This window comes from Lissotriton vulgaris, chromosome 9 (assembly GCF_964263255.1).
Source record: "Lissotriton vulgaris chromosome 9, aLisVul1.2, whole genome shotgun sequence".
Taxonomy (NCBI): Eukaryota; Metazoa; Chordata; class Amphibia; order Caudata; family Salamandridae; genus Lissotriton; species Lissotriton vulgaris.
In genome coordinates, this window is record NC_141697.1 from 1,202,642,507 (window position 1) to 1,202,665,177 (window position 22,671).

General features: G+C 45.7%; 1 protein-coding gene across 3 annotated transcripts in view; it reads right to left on the reverse strand.

Moving 5' to 3' along the window:
• The window catches only part of PLXNA1 (plexin A1), a 569,446-nt gene that overhangs the window by 91,724 nt on the left and 455,051 nt on the right, over window positions 1–22,671 (reverse strand). For all 3 annotated transcript variants that reach the window (XM_086939278.1, XM_086939276.1, XM_086939277.1), the window contains exons 11-14: window positions 18,593–18,689; window positions 17,739–17,929; window positions 5,974–6,125; window positions 2,647–2,773 (exon numbers count right to left, since the gene is read on the reverse strand). In XM_086939278.1, the coding sequence (XP_086795404.1) occupies window positions 2,647–2,773; window positions 5,974–6,125; window positions 17,739–17,929; window positions 18,593–18,689 (567 nt within the window). The remainder of the gene's footprint in view (window positions 1–2,646; window positions 2,774–5,973; window positions 6,126–17,738; window positions 17,930–18,592; window positions 18,690–22,671) is intronic.

Sequence of the window (22,671 nt, forward strand, 5' to 3'; positions counted from 1 at the left end):
CAGTAGATTGGACAGCACAAATCCAGATTTTCCAAAGTCAGAAGTGGCTTGAGCGGGGACGGCCAGATTAAAACTTGAGGAACATGGTTCTCCAATTAACAGCAGAGCCTCTTAACTACATCCTCCGCAAGGGATGTCAAAAACCTGTAGCGCCTTAAAGCTGGAGACAGTCTGCAGTCTTGTTCTTCACCGTGGACTTTAACCCCTTGGACGCTGACGTCATGGCCCGCTCGGCGCGCCTGCGCTGAGCGTTCCATTGAGCGGGGCGGGCTATGGCAGAACCGCTCCGTCATAAGCACAGCGCAACCGACGCTGGTGACGGAGCGGTTCCGTCACCAGAATGCGGCCGCCGCGCGGCCGCCCCGCCCCCTTAGCATAGCCACCGCAGTGAAGGGGTTAACTTGAAGAAAAACAAGCATTGGAAATGCAATAGGTCTCGCATTAGAAAAGTTGGAGCTATTGGTCTTGTAAATGACAAATATTTTATTTATTTGTTGGTTTTTAAAATAGCTAAATTGATAGCTTTGTCATTTACAACGCCAATAGTTATAACTTTCGCGAATGTGACACCTATAGCATTTGGAATGCAACATGTTTTGTATTTACGTGACATAGATGGCAGCTCTGGTCGTTAGGCCACATCTCTAGAGAGCAGGAGAGTGCAGCAGGTGTGAGAGGGTGAGTGGGTGTGTGAGGGTGGGTGAGGGTGGGTGAGGGTGTGGGTGTGTGAGGGTGAGTGAGGGTGTTTGAGGGTGTGTGAGGGTGAGTGAGGGTGTGTGAGGTGGTGAGGGTGAGGGTTAGGGGGTGTGAGGGTGAGGGTGTGACAGAGTGTGTGTGAGGGTGAGGGGATGAGGGTAAGGGTGTGTGAGGGAGAGGGGGTGATGGTGAGAGGGTGCGAGGGTGAGGGTGTGTGAGGGTGGGTGAGGGGGTGTGAGGCTGAGTGAGGGTGAGAGGGTTGTGAGGGGTGTGAGGGTGAGTGAGGGTGTGTGAGGATGAGGGGGTGAGGATGTGAAGGCGCGTTTGGCAGTGTATGTTTTAACGCTCGGAATATTATAATTAAACGTACGTAGCGTCACCAGAACTCATTTTGTTTAAAAAAAAAAACCAGAATAGGAGAAAAACACTGCTAGAAGCCTAGGTTTGGGGATTTATAATTTAGGCAGCGTCTGACTGCGAGCCAACCTAAACGGATCCTCCAAACAGGTAGAGTTTTGGGGTAAACAAGCAAGTGTTTTTTGTGGGTACGCACCTGTATGTTATCCATGTACATTTGAATTGGGAAGGGAAGTGCAAAGCCAATAGCGAACAATAATTAAAAAAAGAGTGTTGAGATTAAATCTCTGGAGAGCAACATGGTGAACAAGTGAAAACTAAATGCCAGTGGTGGCCACAGGGTGGCAGTGTTTAAATATAAAGACGGTCTCCGAGAGCGATTTCACGCCCCTATGATCTTGATGAAAGCGAGGTAATGAGGAAGAAATAACGGAGTACGCCAGGGTGAACAGCAAGAGGTAAGTGTTACTTGACTATGTGAGTGGCCACAACACTTTAATCTTTAGAAGAAAACAAAATTGCTGGCAGAAGTATTTCACAGTGCTCTCGCAACACAGGCAGAGTGACAAATCATAGAAGCGCTCGTGAGAAGATACAATATCTCTGGCGGTGGCACAGAGCGCAGGCTCTAAAGAACAATGCAGGAGAATGGCACGGGCAAATGTGCAGTAAAACGTAGCGCGAGCTCTAAGATGAGCTGTGAAGGGCTCGCGGTGTTAAACAATAATGGAGAGCGTGGCAGACGGCAGGCACGAGCACTAATGAAGCAGTTTGAGGCATACGCGCGAGCGCAACGGACAGCTTGCTGTAAATATAACAAGACGGAGGGAAGGCAGATAAGGGGAGGGGGGAGGAGAAATGCGACACGGCGGGCAGGGGAGGGGGCGAGGGGGGAGGAGAAATGCGACGTGCGGATGAGGGAACTGATGTGCACGCGCTTTTAAGCTCAATGCGCATTGAGCTTAAACGTCACGGGCACTGCAAGGAATCGCCACGATTCATTGCAAGTTAGTTAAAGAGTGGTTAAGCCCCCATAGTCTCGCAAACTCGATGCACATGCGCATCGACAGGCGAGACCTAAAAAACGGTCTAGATTTGTTTACATAGTTTTCCTCTTAATTTTCAACATGCAATTAATATTTGTTTTTAATTTCTGCTTCGCTTCTTGAATCTCATTCAATTTGACGATAGCCACAAGGCTTGCAGTTGGCTTACAAACTAGCACAGCTAACTCTCTCCATCTCGGAATAAGAAATCCATAGCAATTTTCAAAGTGTGAAAAAATGTGCTGAAATTTCAATACACATGAGGTCTATTTTTCTTTCTTCTGTTTCATTTTTCGATTCAGAGGTGGTGGTGTGGGAATTAGCCCCAAACCCAAATGATTCTCTCCCCTTTCTTGCTGGATTTCTTTTAGTTTCTCCATCGCCTGTCTTTGAGATGCTCACAGTAGTAGAACTTAGGGCGGATAAATAAAAACGAGCAGCTGCAATTCTTACATGGTTTAAGGATGACAGCCAAGACTGAGTGGAAATATCAAAAAGCAAACAAAGAAAAACTGGTAGATTAAAAAACATCTATTTCATAACTTACCACAAAGGTGAAGCCTTTGGGGGCGATGGCCTTGTAATCAGGGGAGCAGTCCCGTACGCAAACTTCCACTGAGACAGACAACTCTTGGCTTCTGGTGCCACTAGCATCACTGATCTCACAAACAATTCTAAAAACAGAGGGGTGGGGGGGAGTGAAAGAAGAAAAAGGTTTCAGCACGAAGGGGAGTGGAAAAAACAACAATGTTCAAGATGGCCGCCGACAGCCCCTCAAGATGGCCGCCGACAGCCCCTCAAGATGGCCGCCGACAGCCCCTCAAGATGGCCGCCGACAGCCCCTCAAGATGGCCGCCGACAGCCCCTCAAGATGGCCGCCGACAGCCCCTCCAGATGGCCGCCAATAACCCTCCTAAGCATCAAGTAAAGATAGTGCATTAATACAGAAAATGAATCTTCCAAAGAGTAAAGCAAACAATCCGGCAGGAGATTGGTAAAAATAATTTACACTAAAATGGACTTGAGCATCAAACCTTCATCATTGGGGCAAATTCCCTAAGATTTTGGTGTTTCACTAGATATTGTTGCTTAGACCATTGTACCTAAAGGTTACAGGTAACTTATGAGTAACCGGGGTGCGAATGCAAAACCTGAAATGCCTGCACGTACATCAGTTAAGCTACTGTTGTGATGTTACCTCCCACTATAATGTCAGAAAGGTGTGACAAGCAATAAAATGATGGAAGAAAGGCTTGAATTAGGCTCAGGCCACATTGCAATCCATTGTTTTTCCCACTAGGTCATTCTAGACAGTATTGCATTTGTAAATCAACCGTGGTCGTGCTCCAACGAGAACCACCCTGCATGAACTACATGACCCAGTCCTCTTCAGATGGAAATTCAAGTAACCACAGACCAGCTTTGGCCTTCTTAAGTCTCGTCAGTGAGGCAGGACATTAAATGTGAAAGAGACTGCATGAATATGCTGCAGACGGAGTATGTCTTCATGTGATTACTAGAGTAAAGACCAAGAGAGATGGAATTTCAGCAGTAACTGCGTAATTGTTTCGGTGCACTGGAACGTATTCATTTTTAACAAACTGAGGCCATGATTAGTATGTTTTCGAAATGATCGTAAGGTGCTATTACATTGATCCTACATGATGATGTATAACAGCACTTTATGTCTTGTGTGGCGATGAAACATTTTGTTGTTCTAAAACGTGATAGTCTGTGTGTAATCATTACTGGCGTCATTAGCAATCCTGTACATTGTGTAATGTGGTACGGTGTGTAAAATCACGCTGCTATCCTGAAGAGCATTTGGCACGGCGGGAATAGAGCGCGGTCTGGAATTGACACTCACTCATGCTTGATTTGGAACATCGCCCCCTCAAGAGACTCCTTCAGTCTTTCACAGTTCCAAGCAATTCACTAAATAATTGTTAGTAACACCCAAATGGTGCCAGGCTGCTAATCGCTTTGACAAGGGGGTGCCTGAATCCTAAAAGTCAACCTCAGCGGAGAGAGTCTCCACTCCCCTACATTTAACCAAGCTGCGGAACACTTCTGGTTAGTACTTGGATGGAAGACTGCCTGGGAAAACCAGGTGTTGTAGGCATGCCTATGGACACGCCACTATGGATGGGCCGGACATCGGAAGCAGAGTTGCATGGATGCAATTTGCAACTCTGATTTACGTGTTGTAGTAAAATCTCCATCGCAGAGCAATCTTACTAGGTTCAAGGTTGAAAGCCTAACTGCAGAGATGCCAACCTCTTCTAAACATCCCTACTCGGCCCTTTGCAACTCATACCTACAACAGCCTCGCAAGGGTGCTGGGCCATAGTCCCTCTCTTGCACTGCACACGGATTGGATATTAAAATCAACCATGAATGAACACGCGTCTGTACGCTGGCAGTCACTGGGTGGATTAAGAAGACGGCGGGTGGGGATCCGCAGCAGGTAGAGTCCAGGAGGGAAAGGCAGACTGAAGCAAAGCAGAAACGTTCCCAATACTCGGATGGATTATCTCTGAAAACTGGGGGCCCTTCCAAGGCAGATGGCTTTTCACTCAAGGACTGAGGATGAAAGGGGACCCCTTGGAGACCTCCTTGCAATGAAGGAGGAAATTGGAAATGTCTTACATCTGCATGATCTGTAGCGAGACGCATGCCGGGTTCGTATGGCAGCACGCGGGGAGGGGGTTGGGTGGAGGCGGGGGTAGAGAGTTCTGTGCTTTTCTACTGAAGCAGGTTAAATGGAGTCACTCATCCCACTGCGATCCCTCAAGGCCCTGCCTTCCTCGGGCACCCTCCAGGATTCTGTGTGGCAGGGTGAAGTATGTCTCGAGGCCTACAGAAGAGAAACACCACTTCTCTCCTGATGAAGCCCTTTAAGTATGCATGGACCCATCTGCTGGGCTTGGTATCCTCACCTCCCAAGAGAGCGCCAAGCACCGTGGCCGGTGGCCAAGGGAAGCGAGCTACTCCGGCCAGTATCTGCTGAGCCCACCTTGGGAGGCGTGCTTCCAGCCAATGGCACGCTCTGCAGCTTTCCATCGATGACCGAAGACATTAGAGACCCAACCAGGCCTGGTGACCATTCAGCATCCATGTGCCTTGTCTTTGTACAGTAAGGCCTGGTCTGGGTATGGAGTCTGGTAGAAGCTCTACCTGCCATGGGGTTACTTCAGCCAGGTGTAAAACTGCGAGGTGCCCAGAGACTCTCTCCGCTGTGAGACCTCATCTCCAGGCCCATCTTCACCCTGGTGGTCCAGACGAAGGAGGATGATCTGGCCCTCATGGCGCATTGTGAAATAAGACATCAGCTTTAGGCCAATGACAAGGTCAAAGGGACCACAGTGATTGGTGCTATCCAGAGAGGTGGCAAAGTGAAAGGTTTCAGACACCACACAGGAATCATGAGAACCCTAGGAAGATGGAGCTGGTACAAGGGGCTAAGGCCTCTCCCACCACAATATACGGTACAATCCGCGCCTTGGAGGCACACGTCAAAACCAACTATGTACAAAAAAAGACCAAAACATCTAAAAACCAATATAACTCGAGACTCCCATCTGAAACGCTAACATCACACCCTTGTCATGTACATGAGATTATAACTGAAATTACAACACCAGCCCTCATGGGGTAGAAGAGACCCCCACCTGAGTGTGTTTACCCACCCTCACGGTGTATGAGACCCCTTTGAAGGGAGCCATACCCAACGCGTGCTGCACACCAGACCCCATGTGAGGCTGCTACACCCTCCCACGTGCTGGACAGGAGGCCTCATTGACGAATGAAATAACCAACCCATAGTGAAATCTATCTCCATAAGGACATAACCGGGCGCAGACTTTATACTTACTGCTCAGCACTGATGTATTCGCTCTCTATAGGCACACACATGACCCGTCCAACTCGCACCCCCAGCCTGATATCTTCAAACCGCAGGCCCAGGTTTTCACCGGCGATGGTCAAGCGGGTTCCCCCTTGCTTGGGGCCAGTCTCAGGAGACAACTGTAGGATCAAGGAGAAAAAAAAGAATTAACAGTAGATTTGGAAGAAACAATGTATAAGAGATTAACCTGCTGGCTGCAATCCGGCACTACGGCTGGACGAGCCGCGAGGGATGTCCTGGTTCATCCCAATACTGGAGGACACACTCAGGAAGGAACGGAGTCCTCTAACAAGATCTGAATTCACATCAACTATACAACAGAATTCACCAGTCACACACTCCCCAACATCAAACTGGCATCATGGCTGTCTCACCCAGAGCCAGGCAGGACATTTGGTGGCTTGTATGCTTCGTATGCATGGGTTTGTCTTTGGTCTACTTATGAAGCGCAGAGTTCTTTCTCTGCAGGGGGTCTCTTGGTGGTGTACCAACAGACGTCATACCAAGGTCGGTGACCCACCCCCAGCTGTGTCCTGCCAGAAGGTAAGTTTTGCCCTTTCTGCTGAAATATAACAGATGTATCCATTCTTTCGAAGCAATTGACCGTAAATTTCAGATTTAGGACCCTTGGACTAGGAAAGGCCTGACATGTGTCCCCCACATCCCCAAAAAATGGCTAGTGTGAAAGACTACTTAACCAACATCATCTTGGGAATCGAATGAAGGTTGACCTGCGATGGAGAGCATCCCAGGAAGCAGCCGCGAAGATGGGAGGGTTGCTTTAAAAGATGCAGCGGATAAGTCACAAAGATTCAAAAAGAATTTGGCTGCCTATGGGAATCCAGTGGGACGCTTAAATACTGTTGGAGGTAGGCTCAAACTTTGGATACCCCTAGCTGTGGGACTCTGTACACGTTGAAGTCTGTCCAAGACTGATCTGGTTACATATGATAGAATAAGCATTGAGGGGGAATAAGCATTGAGGGGGGCTTTCACAAGTGTCATATGATCACTATTCCATTCAAGGAGAGGTCACGTGACCAAGGCATCAAGTGGGAGAAGCTCATTCTAGTAACGGACCAAACTTGGCCAGAAAAAGAAGGGTCTGGGTCAAGGAGAACGTGCAGAATTCTGACCCGAGAGGTGGGGTGTAGGCGCTTTGCTCATTGGTGAAGCCAGGACTTGGTGTACGAGCAGCCGGTCTAATTTTTTATTATATAGAAACTCTCCAGTTCTGATGGACTAAATCTGAGATGATTGGCAATCCTTAACCAATGATACAGTTTTGTCCCAGATGGAGCCCCAGGAAACACACCTCTTCATCTACACCACACCCCACCTCCCACTCCCCAATCTTTCGTATGTCCAACAGCATGTATGCGTCATTCGGGTACAAGAACACAGCCATGTCTGTTCCATGTAGCAGGTGAACGAGAGGCGCTAGATAAATGATGAACATGCAGAGAGCGGAGCTCTGGGGACCCCCCAAATGGTCGGGAGACTGAAGAGAAAGCTCCCAGATGTACTGCTCGAAAGTACCCTGACAGAAAGCATAAAGTCCAGCACAAATGAGTGCCATTAATGGGAAAACCATAGAGGCGCTATAGCAGAATTTGGCACTCGACCGTTAGAGTAACAGAGGTGCCCAAACGGGCTTCAGCCCCAATACGTCCTTCCCGGACGTAGGTTCCACCAGTCCCCGCTTGCGCACCAGAGCCTGCAGAGGCTCATTTAGCAGAATTATCTCCAATAAAGCGGGCAGGTGTGGCATGACACAAGCTGTGCACTGACGGATGAGCAGCAGAGAGGCGGCCCAGCAACACCAATAACGAGGAAATTATAGGCAATTTTACAGGAGCTTCCGTGTCCCTCAAGCGCGGCCTGACACACACCTGCAGGCGCTAAATTGAATTAATGTGTCCACAGGAAGACCCTGGGCTCCCGATCATTAGTAACCATCTGAAACCTCCTAGGAGATAGCCCTGCATGGCACGCGGAAGCATCTGGAAGGTGATTACCTCTCATGACTTGACGTATGAAGGGCAAGAGCGGGCAGAGTGACATCACAAGGCAAAACAGACATTTTGTAAAGGTCCATGGATCCTGCTCTGTGTCTACCTGCTACAGTGTTGCGTATTTCTAAGCATCCACTTTACATGGACTTTTCTATTGGTTTAATAATTTTTAGGTCTGGTTAAGTACTACTTTGGTTTTGAGCAAAAGATTGCATCATAACAAACAAGCACTGGCAAAGTCAATAGGCCTGGCTTCAGCAAGCAGGAGTGATGGTTTTATTTTTCAGTTTTTATTGCAAACATATGCCATGGATGTAAAAAGGAAAAAAAAAGCCAAAGAATAAATGTGGCAGTCGTATGCCTGCATTAAGAAATCTAAATTAAAAAAAGAATCAATGTGTATCATTTTAATATATCAGTATGGATGCTTACTAGCAGGCAGGGCTACTTGGAACAGATGTAAGACATCTTTCTTTTTAATGCATATTTGTAGAAAACAGGATTCATACTGGTGCAAAGAAAAGACACTTTTGACTCTGAATTACTCTAACATGAATAGTTTAAACACATAAGGATGGCAAAAAAAGCCCAGATTTAGGAACGGAAAGAAAAAATATTGAAAAAGTATACAATTGGTCCACTAATTCTGGCACTGAAGTGCACTACTTTTTAAGGTGGATGTGCACGTGATCAGGGAAAAGGATTCACTCTCAATGTAAGAGGCATAATGGCTGCACGTTTTACGATGCGGCGGGTGGAAACACAATGGTGCTTTCCGAGCACCAACACTTTTTGTTAATACAAAATTGTAGGAAGAGCGCTGTGACATCAACGGCTGCATAGCCTACTATGGATTTACTAATGATAAATCAACATATTCACAAAGTCCCATTTAGATGCCAACTATGTTTTACAGAGTATGAAGAGTTATCGGCTGACGAGCAATCTCACAAATCCCAAAACGGACATGCAGTGACCAGGAAAACAAATTGTGGCCCATCTAGAACTCTCAGGGTGGACTATGCAGAGAGGGCGCTGCCTCTTTCTAGAGTCAAAGGTACCATATACAGCTGTGCTTCATGTGACCAGTGCTGGGCCTTCTTTTTACCAGGAATTACTTACAGGTTTATTAGTGCATTTGGCACAATGGAACCAAAGTAGTCCTCTCCTACCCAGAATGCACTGGTTTGTTAAATTAAATCCAGACATTGGAAAACAGGTGTCCCAGTGACATGGACTCATGTGGTTACTATAGCTCTGTTTTCTCTCTAAATTAACCCACAACTAACATCAATAAGTTTCCCAGTGTTCTGTTTTTACTGATTTTTACAGATAACAATCCAAAAACAATGCGTTTCCTCTCGGTCTATTTTCAAAAAGTGGGAAAATTGTGCTCCTTGTGGGTGACTCTCCATGCTGTCTTTTGTGATTTCCAGGGTAACATCCGAGCAGCTAGACAGCAACGGGAAGTTCCCAATATACCTTTTTCCCTTTAAAATGTTTTAATGTATGCAAAGTTTTCCTGCTTTGATACGCACCCACTGTCATGTTTGCGCTCCTGGCCTGACCTGTTCAGTCACATGCTCTGCAATGTCAGTGGCTGGATAGCTAAACCAGCATGGTTATATTCATGTGTTGAAATTTCAATAAAAGATTTAAACTTTAAAAAAAAACAGGTTGAGATTTACCTAAATAACATTTGTTTTATAATGCTAATTTGTACCTGTGGGTGTAATGTTTCTCTATATTTGGCAGTTTAACATTCTAAAACCTGACAGGTAGCAAAGTATGGCTGCATGTTTATCAGTTAAATAAATGTGGAAATACACCATTTTACAACTTCATTTATTTTCAAAACACAAAAAAGTCAGGACAAATCTCAACAAGATGAGCAAAGAATAAATAGACTAATATAGGCGTTAAATGTTTAGATACTCAGAATGGCACCACTATCTGAAGGTGCCATTATACAACTTAACTGGCCTAATTGATAATGACTAGACAGCAGAAGCCAATATTTCTGAGCCACAGAAGACGTCACCAGATGGCCGTGCCCTTGAACAGAGGCACTTCTGTGATGTTCAGTGCAACATGCAGAAGCAGGGAAGGGTCAAACAAGCTCCAGTGGAGCGGACATAAAAGAAACAAGAGTAGAGATTAAATAAACTGATTCTGTGACTATCGATTTTAATAATCTTTAAGATTATGTTACAGAGATGTGTGAACAGTGTGATAGATCTTTAATCAAAGCCACCACGCGGGCTACCGAGGCATCTAGATTCCTTCTAAGTGCAAAGGGCACAGTCATGGGGTGCATGTCCGCTCCACAAAAGGTCAAACTCTTGGCTGGGAGCACGCTACCATTCCCGCTTTTATGCAAAATGTACACAAAGCACGTAGCCTATTTTGCGCGGTTCCATCATTTTTAATTGGTTTCACCAGGGTACTTTTAAATAAAACAACAAAAGGCTCTTATGGAGAAAAATAAAGAAATACAAACGGCGCTCGGCCCTTAGATATGCAAAACTTGTCGGAGAGAGAGGGGAGATCACAAGCTCCCAGAGTCTGGATTGATCTGGCTTCGGATCGCGTTTTAAGTCCTTTTTCTCTGCTTCTCATTGCAGCTGTGCCGCGTTCAGACACTGAGCGTGTACAATAGTCAGTTTGGGAGCTCACTATAATACCCACTCTCAAACTGAGAGGAAGACACAGTGAGCAGCTGATGAAGACAAGGCGAAGGGAGGGTACAGTTGGGACAAATATGCCTCCATTATAATACCATATAAAGAAAATGATCTGCAATGCAGGAGTATCACAAATATTAAAGCTGTATAATACGGGTACTTGTGGACAACACTCAATGGCTAAATGCAGGCTCTTATGTAGGATTGCCTAAAATGTATCAGTCTCCATCACCACCCAGCACTTTCACACAGGAGACTGCTTTAGCAGCGGATAAACAGGTCTTGTCCTAAACACTCCCATGGAGAGACAGAAAGACATACACAAACACACAGAATCATGCATAGGTACCTAACAATTCCCCGAAAACTAACAAGCACTGGCAAAGCCAAAAGATATTGGTATGATCTAATGCATGCATCATTAGCACTTGAGTGTAAGACACAAAGGAAGGAGCCAAGCCGAGCAGATGTTGTAAAGAAGTTGATTTAAGTGCAAGGACTCAAGTAAAGGTGGAACAATACACCTAATACTACACGGGTATGAGCCAAGACGCAAGTTTCAAAGTCTCAAGCCAGTGGATGAAAGAGACTGATCGAATAAAGACAATGATCGACAGAGGTCCAAGAGACAGAGATCCGAAGTCCAATCTCTATATATTGTCAGCAAAAGGTCAATTTGACAGCAATGCTATCAAAATTCAGACTTACAAATAATAAAACACAAATGCTATAATATAAAGTACTCTCTGTTTAACACCTTCCATGAAGACAGGGAGGTATCCTTGATTTACATTTTTTTGAAAATAATTCTAGCCATGCCATTTATTGCACTGTACAGATTCCTAATGTGCGACCACGCACAATAGCAAGTCAGAGAAACACATGAGACTATTCTGTCAATTTAAGTAAATTTCAAATGCTGGGAGCATGGTATTCCCTATTTCCGCGAGGCTATTTACAAAATTTTACATATGGTATTTGACATGTGTGTTTTGTTTTCCCATTAGACTACCTTTAAAACCTCATCTGGGCCAAAATGTCTCTTGCCCTAAATTGCTGCTTTCTTTGTGCATCAGGGAAGCACGGTCAGGGAGGGCAGTGGCGAAACAAAACTTGAGGTTGCGCCCCCCAGTTCACAGAAGGGGCCTCCCATGCTCCGAATGCAGTCAGGAGCTTTAAAGCCAGCCTATCCATCACGTGTGCACAGTGTCAGAAGGGGCCACCGAGAACTCTGCCCCTCACATCGCGGGGGCTATTATTATGCCACTGGGTATGGGGCAACAGGAATTTTCCAATCTTTCCGGGATCTGTAATCCAAAGTAACCAGGTGGCAGCGGGAGATACAAGGATAGTACGTCTGCTGATCAATTTACAACAGAGTGAAAACTCAACTATGTCAAGGGGAAGGAGTGACAGCAAGGATGATATCTGTGCTTCCTTATATCCGCCATGTATTATATGCATCACTACAGTTAACTATGCCATGCCGTGCTCTGGAATCCTGATTTGGCGACTGCGGCCAAGGTGACATCCTGGAGTCAATTGTTCTAGAGCAGGCACAGGAATCTCCCATACCCTGAGACGAATGAACCGAAATACAACAATTCTGGATCCAACCTCTAGATCGCGGAATAATGCGCAGCATGTGAATCCAGTAAAGATGCACGCTGAAAATATTTAAGTTGACATCAACACTCACTGTAGCAAGCTAGAGAAGGGCCCCTGATTATACAGGAAGGCGAACAACAACATAGCACAATGCAACAGAATAGTGAAACATGGGACTACCCAACGTGACTTTCATGAACGGGGGCTTGTGTCCATAGGACAGTAACTCACGCGCTATTAAGTACAGGTCAGTGAAATCCAAGCTAAAGTAAGCTAGGTTGCCAATTACAGGCACAGCTAAGATGATCAGAGGTTTGAGGCATAGAATCAGGTTTTAGTGAATAATTTTGGAGAGCGAGGCTGGCTGTCCAGAGGGGGTCCACTATGGTGGGCTAAATAGCAAGCTATGAAGAGGTCTCAAAGCAAGTATTCACATGTTGACACCTGCTCTTCAACTCAAATGAAGGGGATGTGACCTGGAGTCTCATTGAGTGGGGGCTTTCGTCCTTCAACGGTCTGGGGGAGAACCAAAAATTGTCTTGTTTTCAAAGTTGCATTGCTTTGCAGACCATGTAGATACCTCCTACCAGTGCTTCATCTGCTAACATATAAGTGGCACGGCTCAAGGTATTTCTCAGATGGCCATGGTTGGCAGCACCCACTGTCCCTGCTACCAGTACCAAATACAAACCATCACTCTATAAAAGTGTGACATTTTGGACTAATCCAGGCCGCCTCAAGCTATAAAGATGGCCTGGACCCGCTGGCTTTATTTTTTAAAGTATATTTAACACTTTACTGGGGAGCTCTACTAAAAAATAGAGGGTCAGTGCCATCATGTGGCACACTGCCAGAAATAACTGCCAGTAGCAAGCACCAGCAGAAATTAAGCACAATCTCTTACTGCAATGCTGCAGTTAATTTAAGAGGCAAAAAATACTCTGTCATCAAGCATGGTGCAATGATTCTGATAATTTGAGCATACATACTGGTTGAAAACAAACCTGTGCCTATACTGGTGAATACGGTGACAAACGCAGCAGATGCATAAGTCGGATTCAATTCACACAAAGGCAATTTATCATGTGGATTTAATTTATTTATGTATTAAAGAGTTTTATATAGCGCTGGCCAGACCAGAGGGTATCGGAGCGCTTTACAACATACGTATCAAGGATAGTACGTCGTAAGATCTTGGGCACCTTCCCGAATCTTCAAGGAAGACCGTAGACCATCTCTTTTGGTGTCTAGACTGGACTACTGCAATGCACTCTACCTCGAGACCTACCAGGGCAGGGAGAGAATGCTCCAAAGGGTGCAGAATGCTCCAGCTCGGAGGCTGTTGAGCATCTCCACATATACCTCCACCGGCACAACTCTTGTAAAGCTTTGTTGGCTTCCAACTAAGGAAAAAAGATCTTCCAAACAGCTCTGTTTCCATCATAAAATCCTGAATCAGAAAGGTCCTCGTTACCTCTTTCATTTGATCAAACCGTATCACCCTAATAGGTGTCTGATACCTTCAGGGAATGCTTTGACTGTGATCCAGAAAATAAACAGAGCACGGATGGGAGGTAGCTCCTTTAGCTTCTTGGCCTCTAAGCTCTGGAATTCACTCCCTTCTGGCCCAAGAATGGAGCCTTTTATAGTCAAGTTTCAGAAAAACACTTTAGACCTGTTTTTTTGGACAAATCTAATTCATGAGATGGTATAGGGCAGGTTCTTGGGGCCACTTGCGTTGGAATCTAGCACGCGGCAGCCCAATGGAGTAACCAGGCGCTCTACAAATTCCATAACATAACAAGGATATAAAAAAAACGAAGTGTTCTTTAGTTTCAATAGAAACTCATAATATTCACTATTTTCTTGTGACTCAAAGCCTTTTTGTTTGGAATTCTTTTGCTGGGGCTGTTCCTGATGCTTTTAATTACCAACACAATCTATTCCGCAGCGTAAATATGATCCGGTTCTTCCGCGTCTTCACTGAAAGACCTGCAGCCATGTTTACATCAATTCATTTAAATCACTGATAACGCAATAGTCAATTAACGTGGAAGTGCTGAGGGGCTATTGTAAAGAAGTTAATTATTTAGAATTGGTCCTGGCGTGCAGCTGATCTACAGCACCACGCTGGTGCTCGCAGAATATCCAGAATCAGCTAGACGATGGTTAGTAGGGAAGGAAAGTCTAACAGGGAGGCTGGGGTGCAAATTCTGTTAAGAAACTGGCTTTTGAGGGCCAGGGGATTAGGCAGTGTTTTTAAAAGGCAAATGCATAGAAGAAATCCCTCAGAAAGAAACCTTAAAGGAACTAAAGCATTTCATATCTATGACATTTTTGCAAGCTCTTGAAAAAGGAATTTAGGCGCTTTACAAACCTGGAAGACCTGGTTAGGCTAAAGGGAGCTATAGAAATGGCTACCAATGACTATGGAAAAAATCCTGGTCCCGTCTCACCATACGAGAAACGGAATTACCGAAACAGGTTACTTCTCTATAACCAAATGTGAGCTTTTTTGTTAAAGGGCAATTGAGTCAAAATGACTCAATGTTGACTGTAAATCTATACCCCCCGCCCCATAAACCAGACCGGGTCAACACGCAGTAATGGTGTAGTAAAGATTTCAGGTTCTCGTGTGGTCCTTAGGGAAGGATGGCGGTATCTGAAAAATAAGCAGCACGGATCACCTCCTGGGAAGCACCCCAACAGACCCCCTAATCACTACGTTTAACGTCAGGGCCTAGCGACAAGGGCGGTGGCCACTTCATTCTATAAACTGCTAAACATTGCAGCAAGAAAAACTGTATTGAGATGTGTGCACAGCAAATATTCGTAATAGAACTGTCCCGAGAGTTCAACAAGGAGAATAGTGAAATGGTGTCACCTTCGAAGAAAGCAGTTTCGGGGAGGGATATGCAAGACCATGGAGGGGTGGGTGCCCAATATCCATTCCCTATCGAGGCCAAGAGGCTGTCAGTTATAGCGAGCATGTGGCTCAGTTTCAGGTCCTATAACTCATAGCTAGGCCTGGGCGGATAATTCCGTTCCGCTTGTAGAATTTGTGGAATTCGGGTAATTTTGCGTTACGCGGAGAATGCGAAATTGCCAAAAATTCTTTCTTCTGTGACTTCGCGAAATTTGTTGCTTGTGTGCGTTCTCCAAATGCGTGTCCGCAAGATATTTCACACCAAGCACGCACACTGCGATTGAGGACAGTAAAAAAGCATCGCGCAAGCCATTCCGCGTGTTCACGGAATTTATGTGTTCGCAGAGATTTTTTACCGTTTCGCGGAGATATGCGTAATGCGATTACGCAAATTCTGCCCAACCCTACTCATAGCCCCCTGTCCAGGGGGGCCTGGGCACAATCCTTTGGAACACGTGTCCTTTCAGAGAGACCCAGCCCCCATCTCAACTGATACAATCAGAGGCGAGCCCACCAGGCATGTTTACATGAATATACGCGGGCTTATTAAGAGAAGGTCAAGGAAGCAGTCGGAGGCATGAGAACAGAAAACCCTGGAGGGGCAGAAGGGGTCTCCGCCCACAATGATGTCCTTAAAGATGCGCAACAGAACAGACTGAGAAACAGGCACACACCAACAACAATCTTCAAATGCAAAAGGCCTTTCAGGGACATTTTATGGCTATATTTGGTCTTTATGGAAATCCCATCCTGATTGGAGGGATGCACCTTACTATAGTGTTCTCAAGTACATGCTTTAGTAATAGGTAGACAACTTTTATTTTGGAATCCAGGGGCACAGAAATCTTTCAGATGGCATCTTTTTGGCTTTCACGCTCGGATTAGTTCCGCTTCACCATCAACCATTTTTATGACGGAAAACAAGACAGTGCCTATGCATTTAGTACACACAACCTAACCTATGAAGGGGCACGAGCAACTAGGTTTGCTTTCATGCACAGATAGGGCTCTTGTGAGCAATCCTTCTCGTATGCTAGTGAACACGCAGGATGTGCAAATTCAGCCACAATAGTGAGTGCACTTGTGAACAATCCACTTGCTAGTGAACACGCAGGCTGTGCACATTCAGTCATGGATAGTGCTCTTGTGAACAATCCTTCTCACATGCTAATGAACACATACACGGACTGTGCACATTCAGTCAAGAATAGGGCTCTTGCGAACAATCACTCTCACGTGCTAATGAAAACACTCAGGCTGTGCACAGTCACGGATAGTGCTCTTGCAAACAATCCCTCTCACATGCTAGTGAACACACACACACACACACTGACCGTGCACATTCAGTCAAGAGTGCTCTTGCGAACAATCCCTCTTCCGTGCTAGTGAACACACACACACACTGACTGAGCACATACAGTCATGGATAGTGCTCTTGTGAACAATCCCTCTCACGTGCTAGTGAACACACACTGGCTGGCACATTCAGTCAAGAATAGTGCTCTTGCGAACAATCCCTCTTCCGTGGTAGTGAACACACACACACTGACTGAGCACATACAGTCATTGATAGTGCTCTTGTGAACAATCCCTCTCACGTGCTAGTGAACACACACTGGCTGGCACATTCAGTCAAGAATAGTGCTCTTGCGAACAAATCCCTCTTCCGTGGTACTGAACACACACACGCTGACTGAGCACATACAGTCATGGATAGTGCTCTTGTGAACAATCCCTCTCACGTGCTAGTGAACACACACTGGCTGGCACATTCAGTCAAGAATAGTGCTCTTGCGAACAAATCCCTCTTCCGTGGTACTGAACACACACACGCTGACTGAGCACATACAGTCATGGATAGTGCTCTTGTGAACAATCCCTCTCACGTGCTAGTGAACACACACTGGCTGGCACATTCAGTCAAGAATAGTGCTCTTGCGAACAAATCCCTCTTCCGTGGTACTGAACACACACACGCTGACTGAGCACATACAGTCATGGATAGTGCTCTTGTGAACAATCCCTCTCACGTGCTAGTGAACACACACTGGCTGGCACATTCAGTCAAGAATAGTGCTCTTGCGAACAATCCCTCTTCCGTGGTAGTGAACACACACACACTGACTGAGCACATACAGTCATGGATAGTGCTCTTGTGAACAATCCCTCTCACGTGCTAGTGAACACACACTGGCTGGCACATTCAGTCAAGAATAGTGCTCTTGCGTACAATCCCTCTCACGTGCTAGTGAACACACACATGCTGTGCCCAGTCAGGGATAGTGCTCTTGTGAATAATCCTTCTCATATGCTAGTGAACACACACACTGGCTGGCACATTCAGTCACGGACAGTGCTCTTGTGAACAATCCTCATATGCTAATGAACACACAAGCAGGCTGTGCACATTCAGTCACGGATGGTTCTCTTGCGAACAATCCCTCTCGTATGCTAGTGAACAACCCCACACACAAGCTTGCCTCATAACGCCCCGCTTACCTTGAGGATCTTGGGGTCCGTGCAGCGGCTGTTGCCATAGCTGGCGTGCATCCAGCTGTTGTCGTTGGACGGGCAGTGCTGACGTAGAGTGCACTTCTTCTCCGTCACGCACCAGCCACATTCGAAGTGGGGGTCCGCCTTCAGGCACAGGCCGCAGCTGCTGCGCATCGCTGAGCACTTGTACAGGTGAGCTGGCGGGGAAAAGAAGAAGGCGACTGGTCAGCCAGACCTGCTGGGAGGGAGGGGAGTCCACTGTGCCAGGGGAACTGAACACATCGAACTACACCCCCCAGAAGGCATCATGGATGCGTAAGTGCACTGAGAGCACAGACCAGGACATGCGCAGTCTCACGGACCTGGCCATGCACAAGCTCATCGGTGTCCCTACTGCTTGTGTTGTTAAAGTTGGAAAATAGTTTGTTCCACCAAAATGTGCATGTGAAACAACCGTGCGGGCCACGTCAAGGATGATTTGTGCAGTACGTGATGAGCAGATGTGTGTGAGCAGATTAATTCCACTCACTAATCTAGAGTTGAGGTGTACATTACTGGTGTGCAGAATGAAATAAAGGCTTGCAGTACGTGTAGGAAGCAGGGTTCTGCCACAGGTAAAGTGCATGTTATTTGTGCACATATCGTGTGTTAAATCCATGCAAAGGAGTGAGGTGTGCATTAGCCGTGTGCGCTATCTGCAAATGCTGTATATGCCAGGCACTGGCAGCAAACCTAGAGTAAGTCAAATTAAAGTGAGGTACATGTAACATGCACATGTCCACAACTTAATCTATGCACATGCCACCCATGTTCCGCTAAAGTACAGGGAGCAACGCAGGACCAACACGCAAACCACATACCTTGGATGTTCTGGGGGTTGTCGATGACAAAGTTCCCATTCCATACCACCGACAGGTTCACCGGGAGGTCGCTGATGTCATCACCGTCATACGAGTACTGCAAAGGCAAGGACAGAATTGGGCTTACTCACATGTATGAATACCACTCGGACATAAAAGGACTCGCACGTACTGATAAGCAGTAGACAACATAAACAGGCTGTGTGCGTACCACACGAACCGAAAAGAAAGCCTGGATTACTGAGATGTGCCATACAAGATAAAAACAAACAGCCAGGCTAAGTTAGATGTGCCATAGTGCTAATTTTGTACAGTTTATGTCTGTATTACATAGCATAGATATCAACTGCATATGTTGTCAGGGATGCCCCCCACCACCAATCGACCAAAAGGAACATTTGCATCAAACCTGCCTTTCAATGAGCGACAGGGTGAATATGCAACCATATCTGAAAAGGTAGGATTTTTGCAAAAGGTCTTAAGTTTTCTGGAGAGAAGGTGGAAACCTTTTACACAAGAGGACTAGTATGGCGAGTAAGTAAAGACAAAAGCTACTAACCGAATAAATTGGTGTCAGTACAAAAAAAAATCCGTGCCAGAGAAGGCAATAGGTTAAAATTACCAAATGTTTTTAAAAAAGAAATAAAAAATGCCATTCCTTCATGTAACTTCAGAAAGTTCAAAACACAGAAGCAGAGCCTGTCCGTGTGTGGTGCCATTTTGAATGCTTTTCCAATACACATTGGGTGAGTGATGGAATCATGGCTAGATCTTAGAGTTATACGTTTTGAAAGAAGGGACCCCTACATACAAGATATACTTGCTAGACGTATGGATTGAGTAGCAAAAAAAGGGGCAAAAAAAAGCAAGTGTGCTCAATAGAAAGATTATACGGGCAAAGCAACAATTGCATTATTCAATAAATTTACCTGCATAATGTAATTATTGCTTTGCCCGTAAATCTTTCTACAGTATACATTTGCTTAGGTCCCCCCCCCCCCTTTTTCTAGATCTTAGAGTTATGCAGGTAGTTTAACCATGAGGAGCCTTTCCTGCAGCCCGCAACACCACCCCCAGAACTTCATGGACCAAGCGCTTGCAAGCTTTGGAGCCCTGGCTATGACATCACAGTACCCACAATGCAACAGAGATCCATTAGCAGTGGTTCTAAGCAGGGTTTCTACCTACGTTTTCAATTCTGAACCCTAGAAAGATAAAAACAAGGGCATTTAAAAAACAAGATAGTCATTAGTTGATCGGAGCATTTTCCTCAAATTGAAAAGCGCCTTTAAGACCCCAATATGTCACTGAGGGAGTGGTGAGGAGATGATTTGGCTGCCCCTCCTCACTCAAACCCTGGTATGGCATTATCAATACTCATGCGAGGAGTGCTCCACCGGGCCTGAGGGTTAATCAATAGGGAAACAGGAGAGACAGTCAGAACTTTCCCTGACAGGTAGTGACCGCCTTAAGTGGAGAAGTGTGGCTCACTGGTTAGAGGAGGCAGACCTGGAAGCAGAGAAGAGCCCAGGACCAGGGTTCAATTCCCGGCTCGGCGGGGTCTTGAGTCCTAAAATGTCCGTGCCTACTCGACTCACGGGTTCACACTCTGCGACTCTGGGCAATAGCTTGCTTAATCTCCACAACGGCCCCTCGCGGCGGGATGCCTGGCTTTCACCTTGCGGGTACCCTGCCGGGGTTATCTCACAGGGGAATACCAGGACGGGTTCCCTAAGCAAGCGCTTAGAGACCGGTTGGTGATTTGCGCTATATAAATTCCTGTACATTTACACTTAAGTGCCCGCTTGCTTCTCTTGAGAAAGTCAGGCACGCAGGCAGCGATTAGATGAAGAATTCATTACCCTCTCTATCTGGTTTGGGAGCCGCGGCGTCCATCACTACAGCCGCGGAGGCTAGGAACCCATTATCGCTTCTACCCTTATTGGACTCAAAGCCATGATGGGCAGAGCGGGGGACATGGCTGAGGTTGTGAGACAAGCTCTCGCCTACTCTCGAAGGTTACCTTTAGAGTCAGTCGTATTGGATTTTAGCTTCTAAGTACATTTTGTGCGGGCTGAAGAATAACAAGCATTGGCAAGGTAAACAGGTCTGGCATTCAAAGAATGTTGTATGGTAATGAGACGCATTACAAGTAAATAGCATGGGAATAAATATATATTTTTTGTGTGGAAGCAAGGAACTGTAGAATAATATTGGTGTTGGTTAAAAGGTCAGGTGAAAGTTGCACCTTTACGCCAGACCTAAAAATCCTTGTACGTTATTGACTGCTCCCCAATCTGCTCGAGAAAAACAACAAATTATCTAGTTATCTAAGGCACTTCAATAGCATTACAAGGTCATATGTGTGACCCTGAAAGTTCATGCTTGAGCAACTGGATAAACAAAATAATCACATCTGTGAGAAAGGAAAGAACTTCTTTGTGGAAGAACACAACTTCTGTAAAAGCAGAACATGTACTCCTGGCTCCCAACATGTGGGCAGAGCTGAAGCCCTTCTCTAGTGATGCTCACATGATTGTCTGGCGAGAGTTGTGCGGTCAAGCCAGGTCATAACAATGAACTGCTGATACTACTCAGCAGTGTAAGAGACGGGTCAACTGAAGACTGGCACCGGAGGCTGGCGACTGAGCACCTAAAAGAACAGCGGAATAGCAGAATTATGAAGCCGTAGAGATAACAGGAGAACCAGTCAACAGATTTGATGGGAAGTGATGTAGGAAGTGGGAACTGGAAGCGGGTGTCAATAGTGTCTAGCTCAAAAATATACACAACATAAAAAAAATCAAATTTAAACTTTGGAAAGTTGTTATGAGGGTGAGACTTTCCAATGGTAATTGAATCCTGAAAAATTAGGTTTTAAAGGGAGACTGACCCAGAAAAATAAGACCCAGAAAAAGGTACTGCAAGACAGACATTTTCTCTTGATTCGCCAATAGGAAGACTTCTGCATTCTTGCAGCTCTACATAAACATGATCCTCTCTCTATAATATTAGCAGCTGATGAAAGCAGGCAAACACCTGACTACAAATGCATCTACAAAAAAATACTGACAAGCATTAAATATGTCCCCAACTAAAATATCTACAAGCATCTAAACCCACTGCTCGGTAGTCGCCACCGAACATCCAAGGCTGGGTTTAGGGCAGTTAATCTCCAGGCTCACAGTATGTTGGGAGTGAGTTGGCTGGAAATAAGAATAGAAAATTGGTTGACCTTTTAGTGAGGGGTGTTTTATTGACGGCGGACATTTTGGCAGTATCTATTCTGAGTAGATGTTTAACAGACTTCGTCACTCCAAACAATGTTTTTAAAAGAATTGTAGACGCCTAAATAGGACTAAAACAAGTGTGCAGAAAGGTTCAAAGTGAAATTTGTACATAACGCAGTGGCATGAAGTCAGCCTATCTCTGGACTGTCTCCCCGGACCCCGATGACATTTGCATGACTTACATTTTCTTCGATACATTTTGCTTCATCGAGCGCAGCAAATCTGGTATACCCAGCAGAGGGAATTTTCAAACATTGCTCCAATCCTCAATCCACATTACACACCTACCTATGGGCACTGACCTATCAAACCAGCTAAGAAAACAATATCTTGTCACGTGCACACCATGCTCTCATGATTTCCTTTAATTTCTCAAGACTTGCAGTTACTCCGAGTTTCACGTAGGCCATGAGGTCTTTAGAGGTTAGGGAAGCTCATATCAAGTGTTACAAAATGGAAGCTGAAAACAAGATGGATTCCACTTCCCCCCCTCTGACGCTTTGTGTCATTGACTCATTTTTAATGGCACTGGTGTCTCTCCCTCTTAAGAACGTTGGCCTGTCCCAACTCTTTTCAGGGGTTCCATTAACCCCTTCAGAGCAAATACTTATTCTGGAGATGGCCTTGTAGGCACTAAACCACAAATCTATTTATACCTACTCCCTGGCCCAGATGGGGACTACCAGGTGTTGTGCTGTCGCCTTCTTTGCATGCACAATACATCAATATTGTGTAGTCAAAAGACTTTTAGTCAAGGACAGCAGGAAAAAGCAAACAGGAAAGACACTG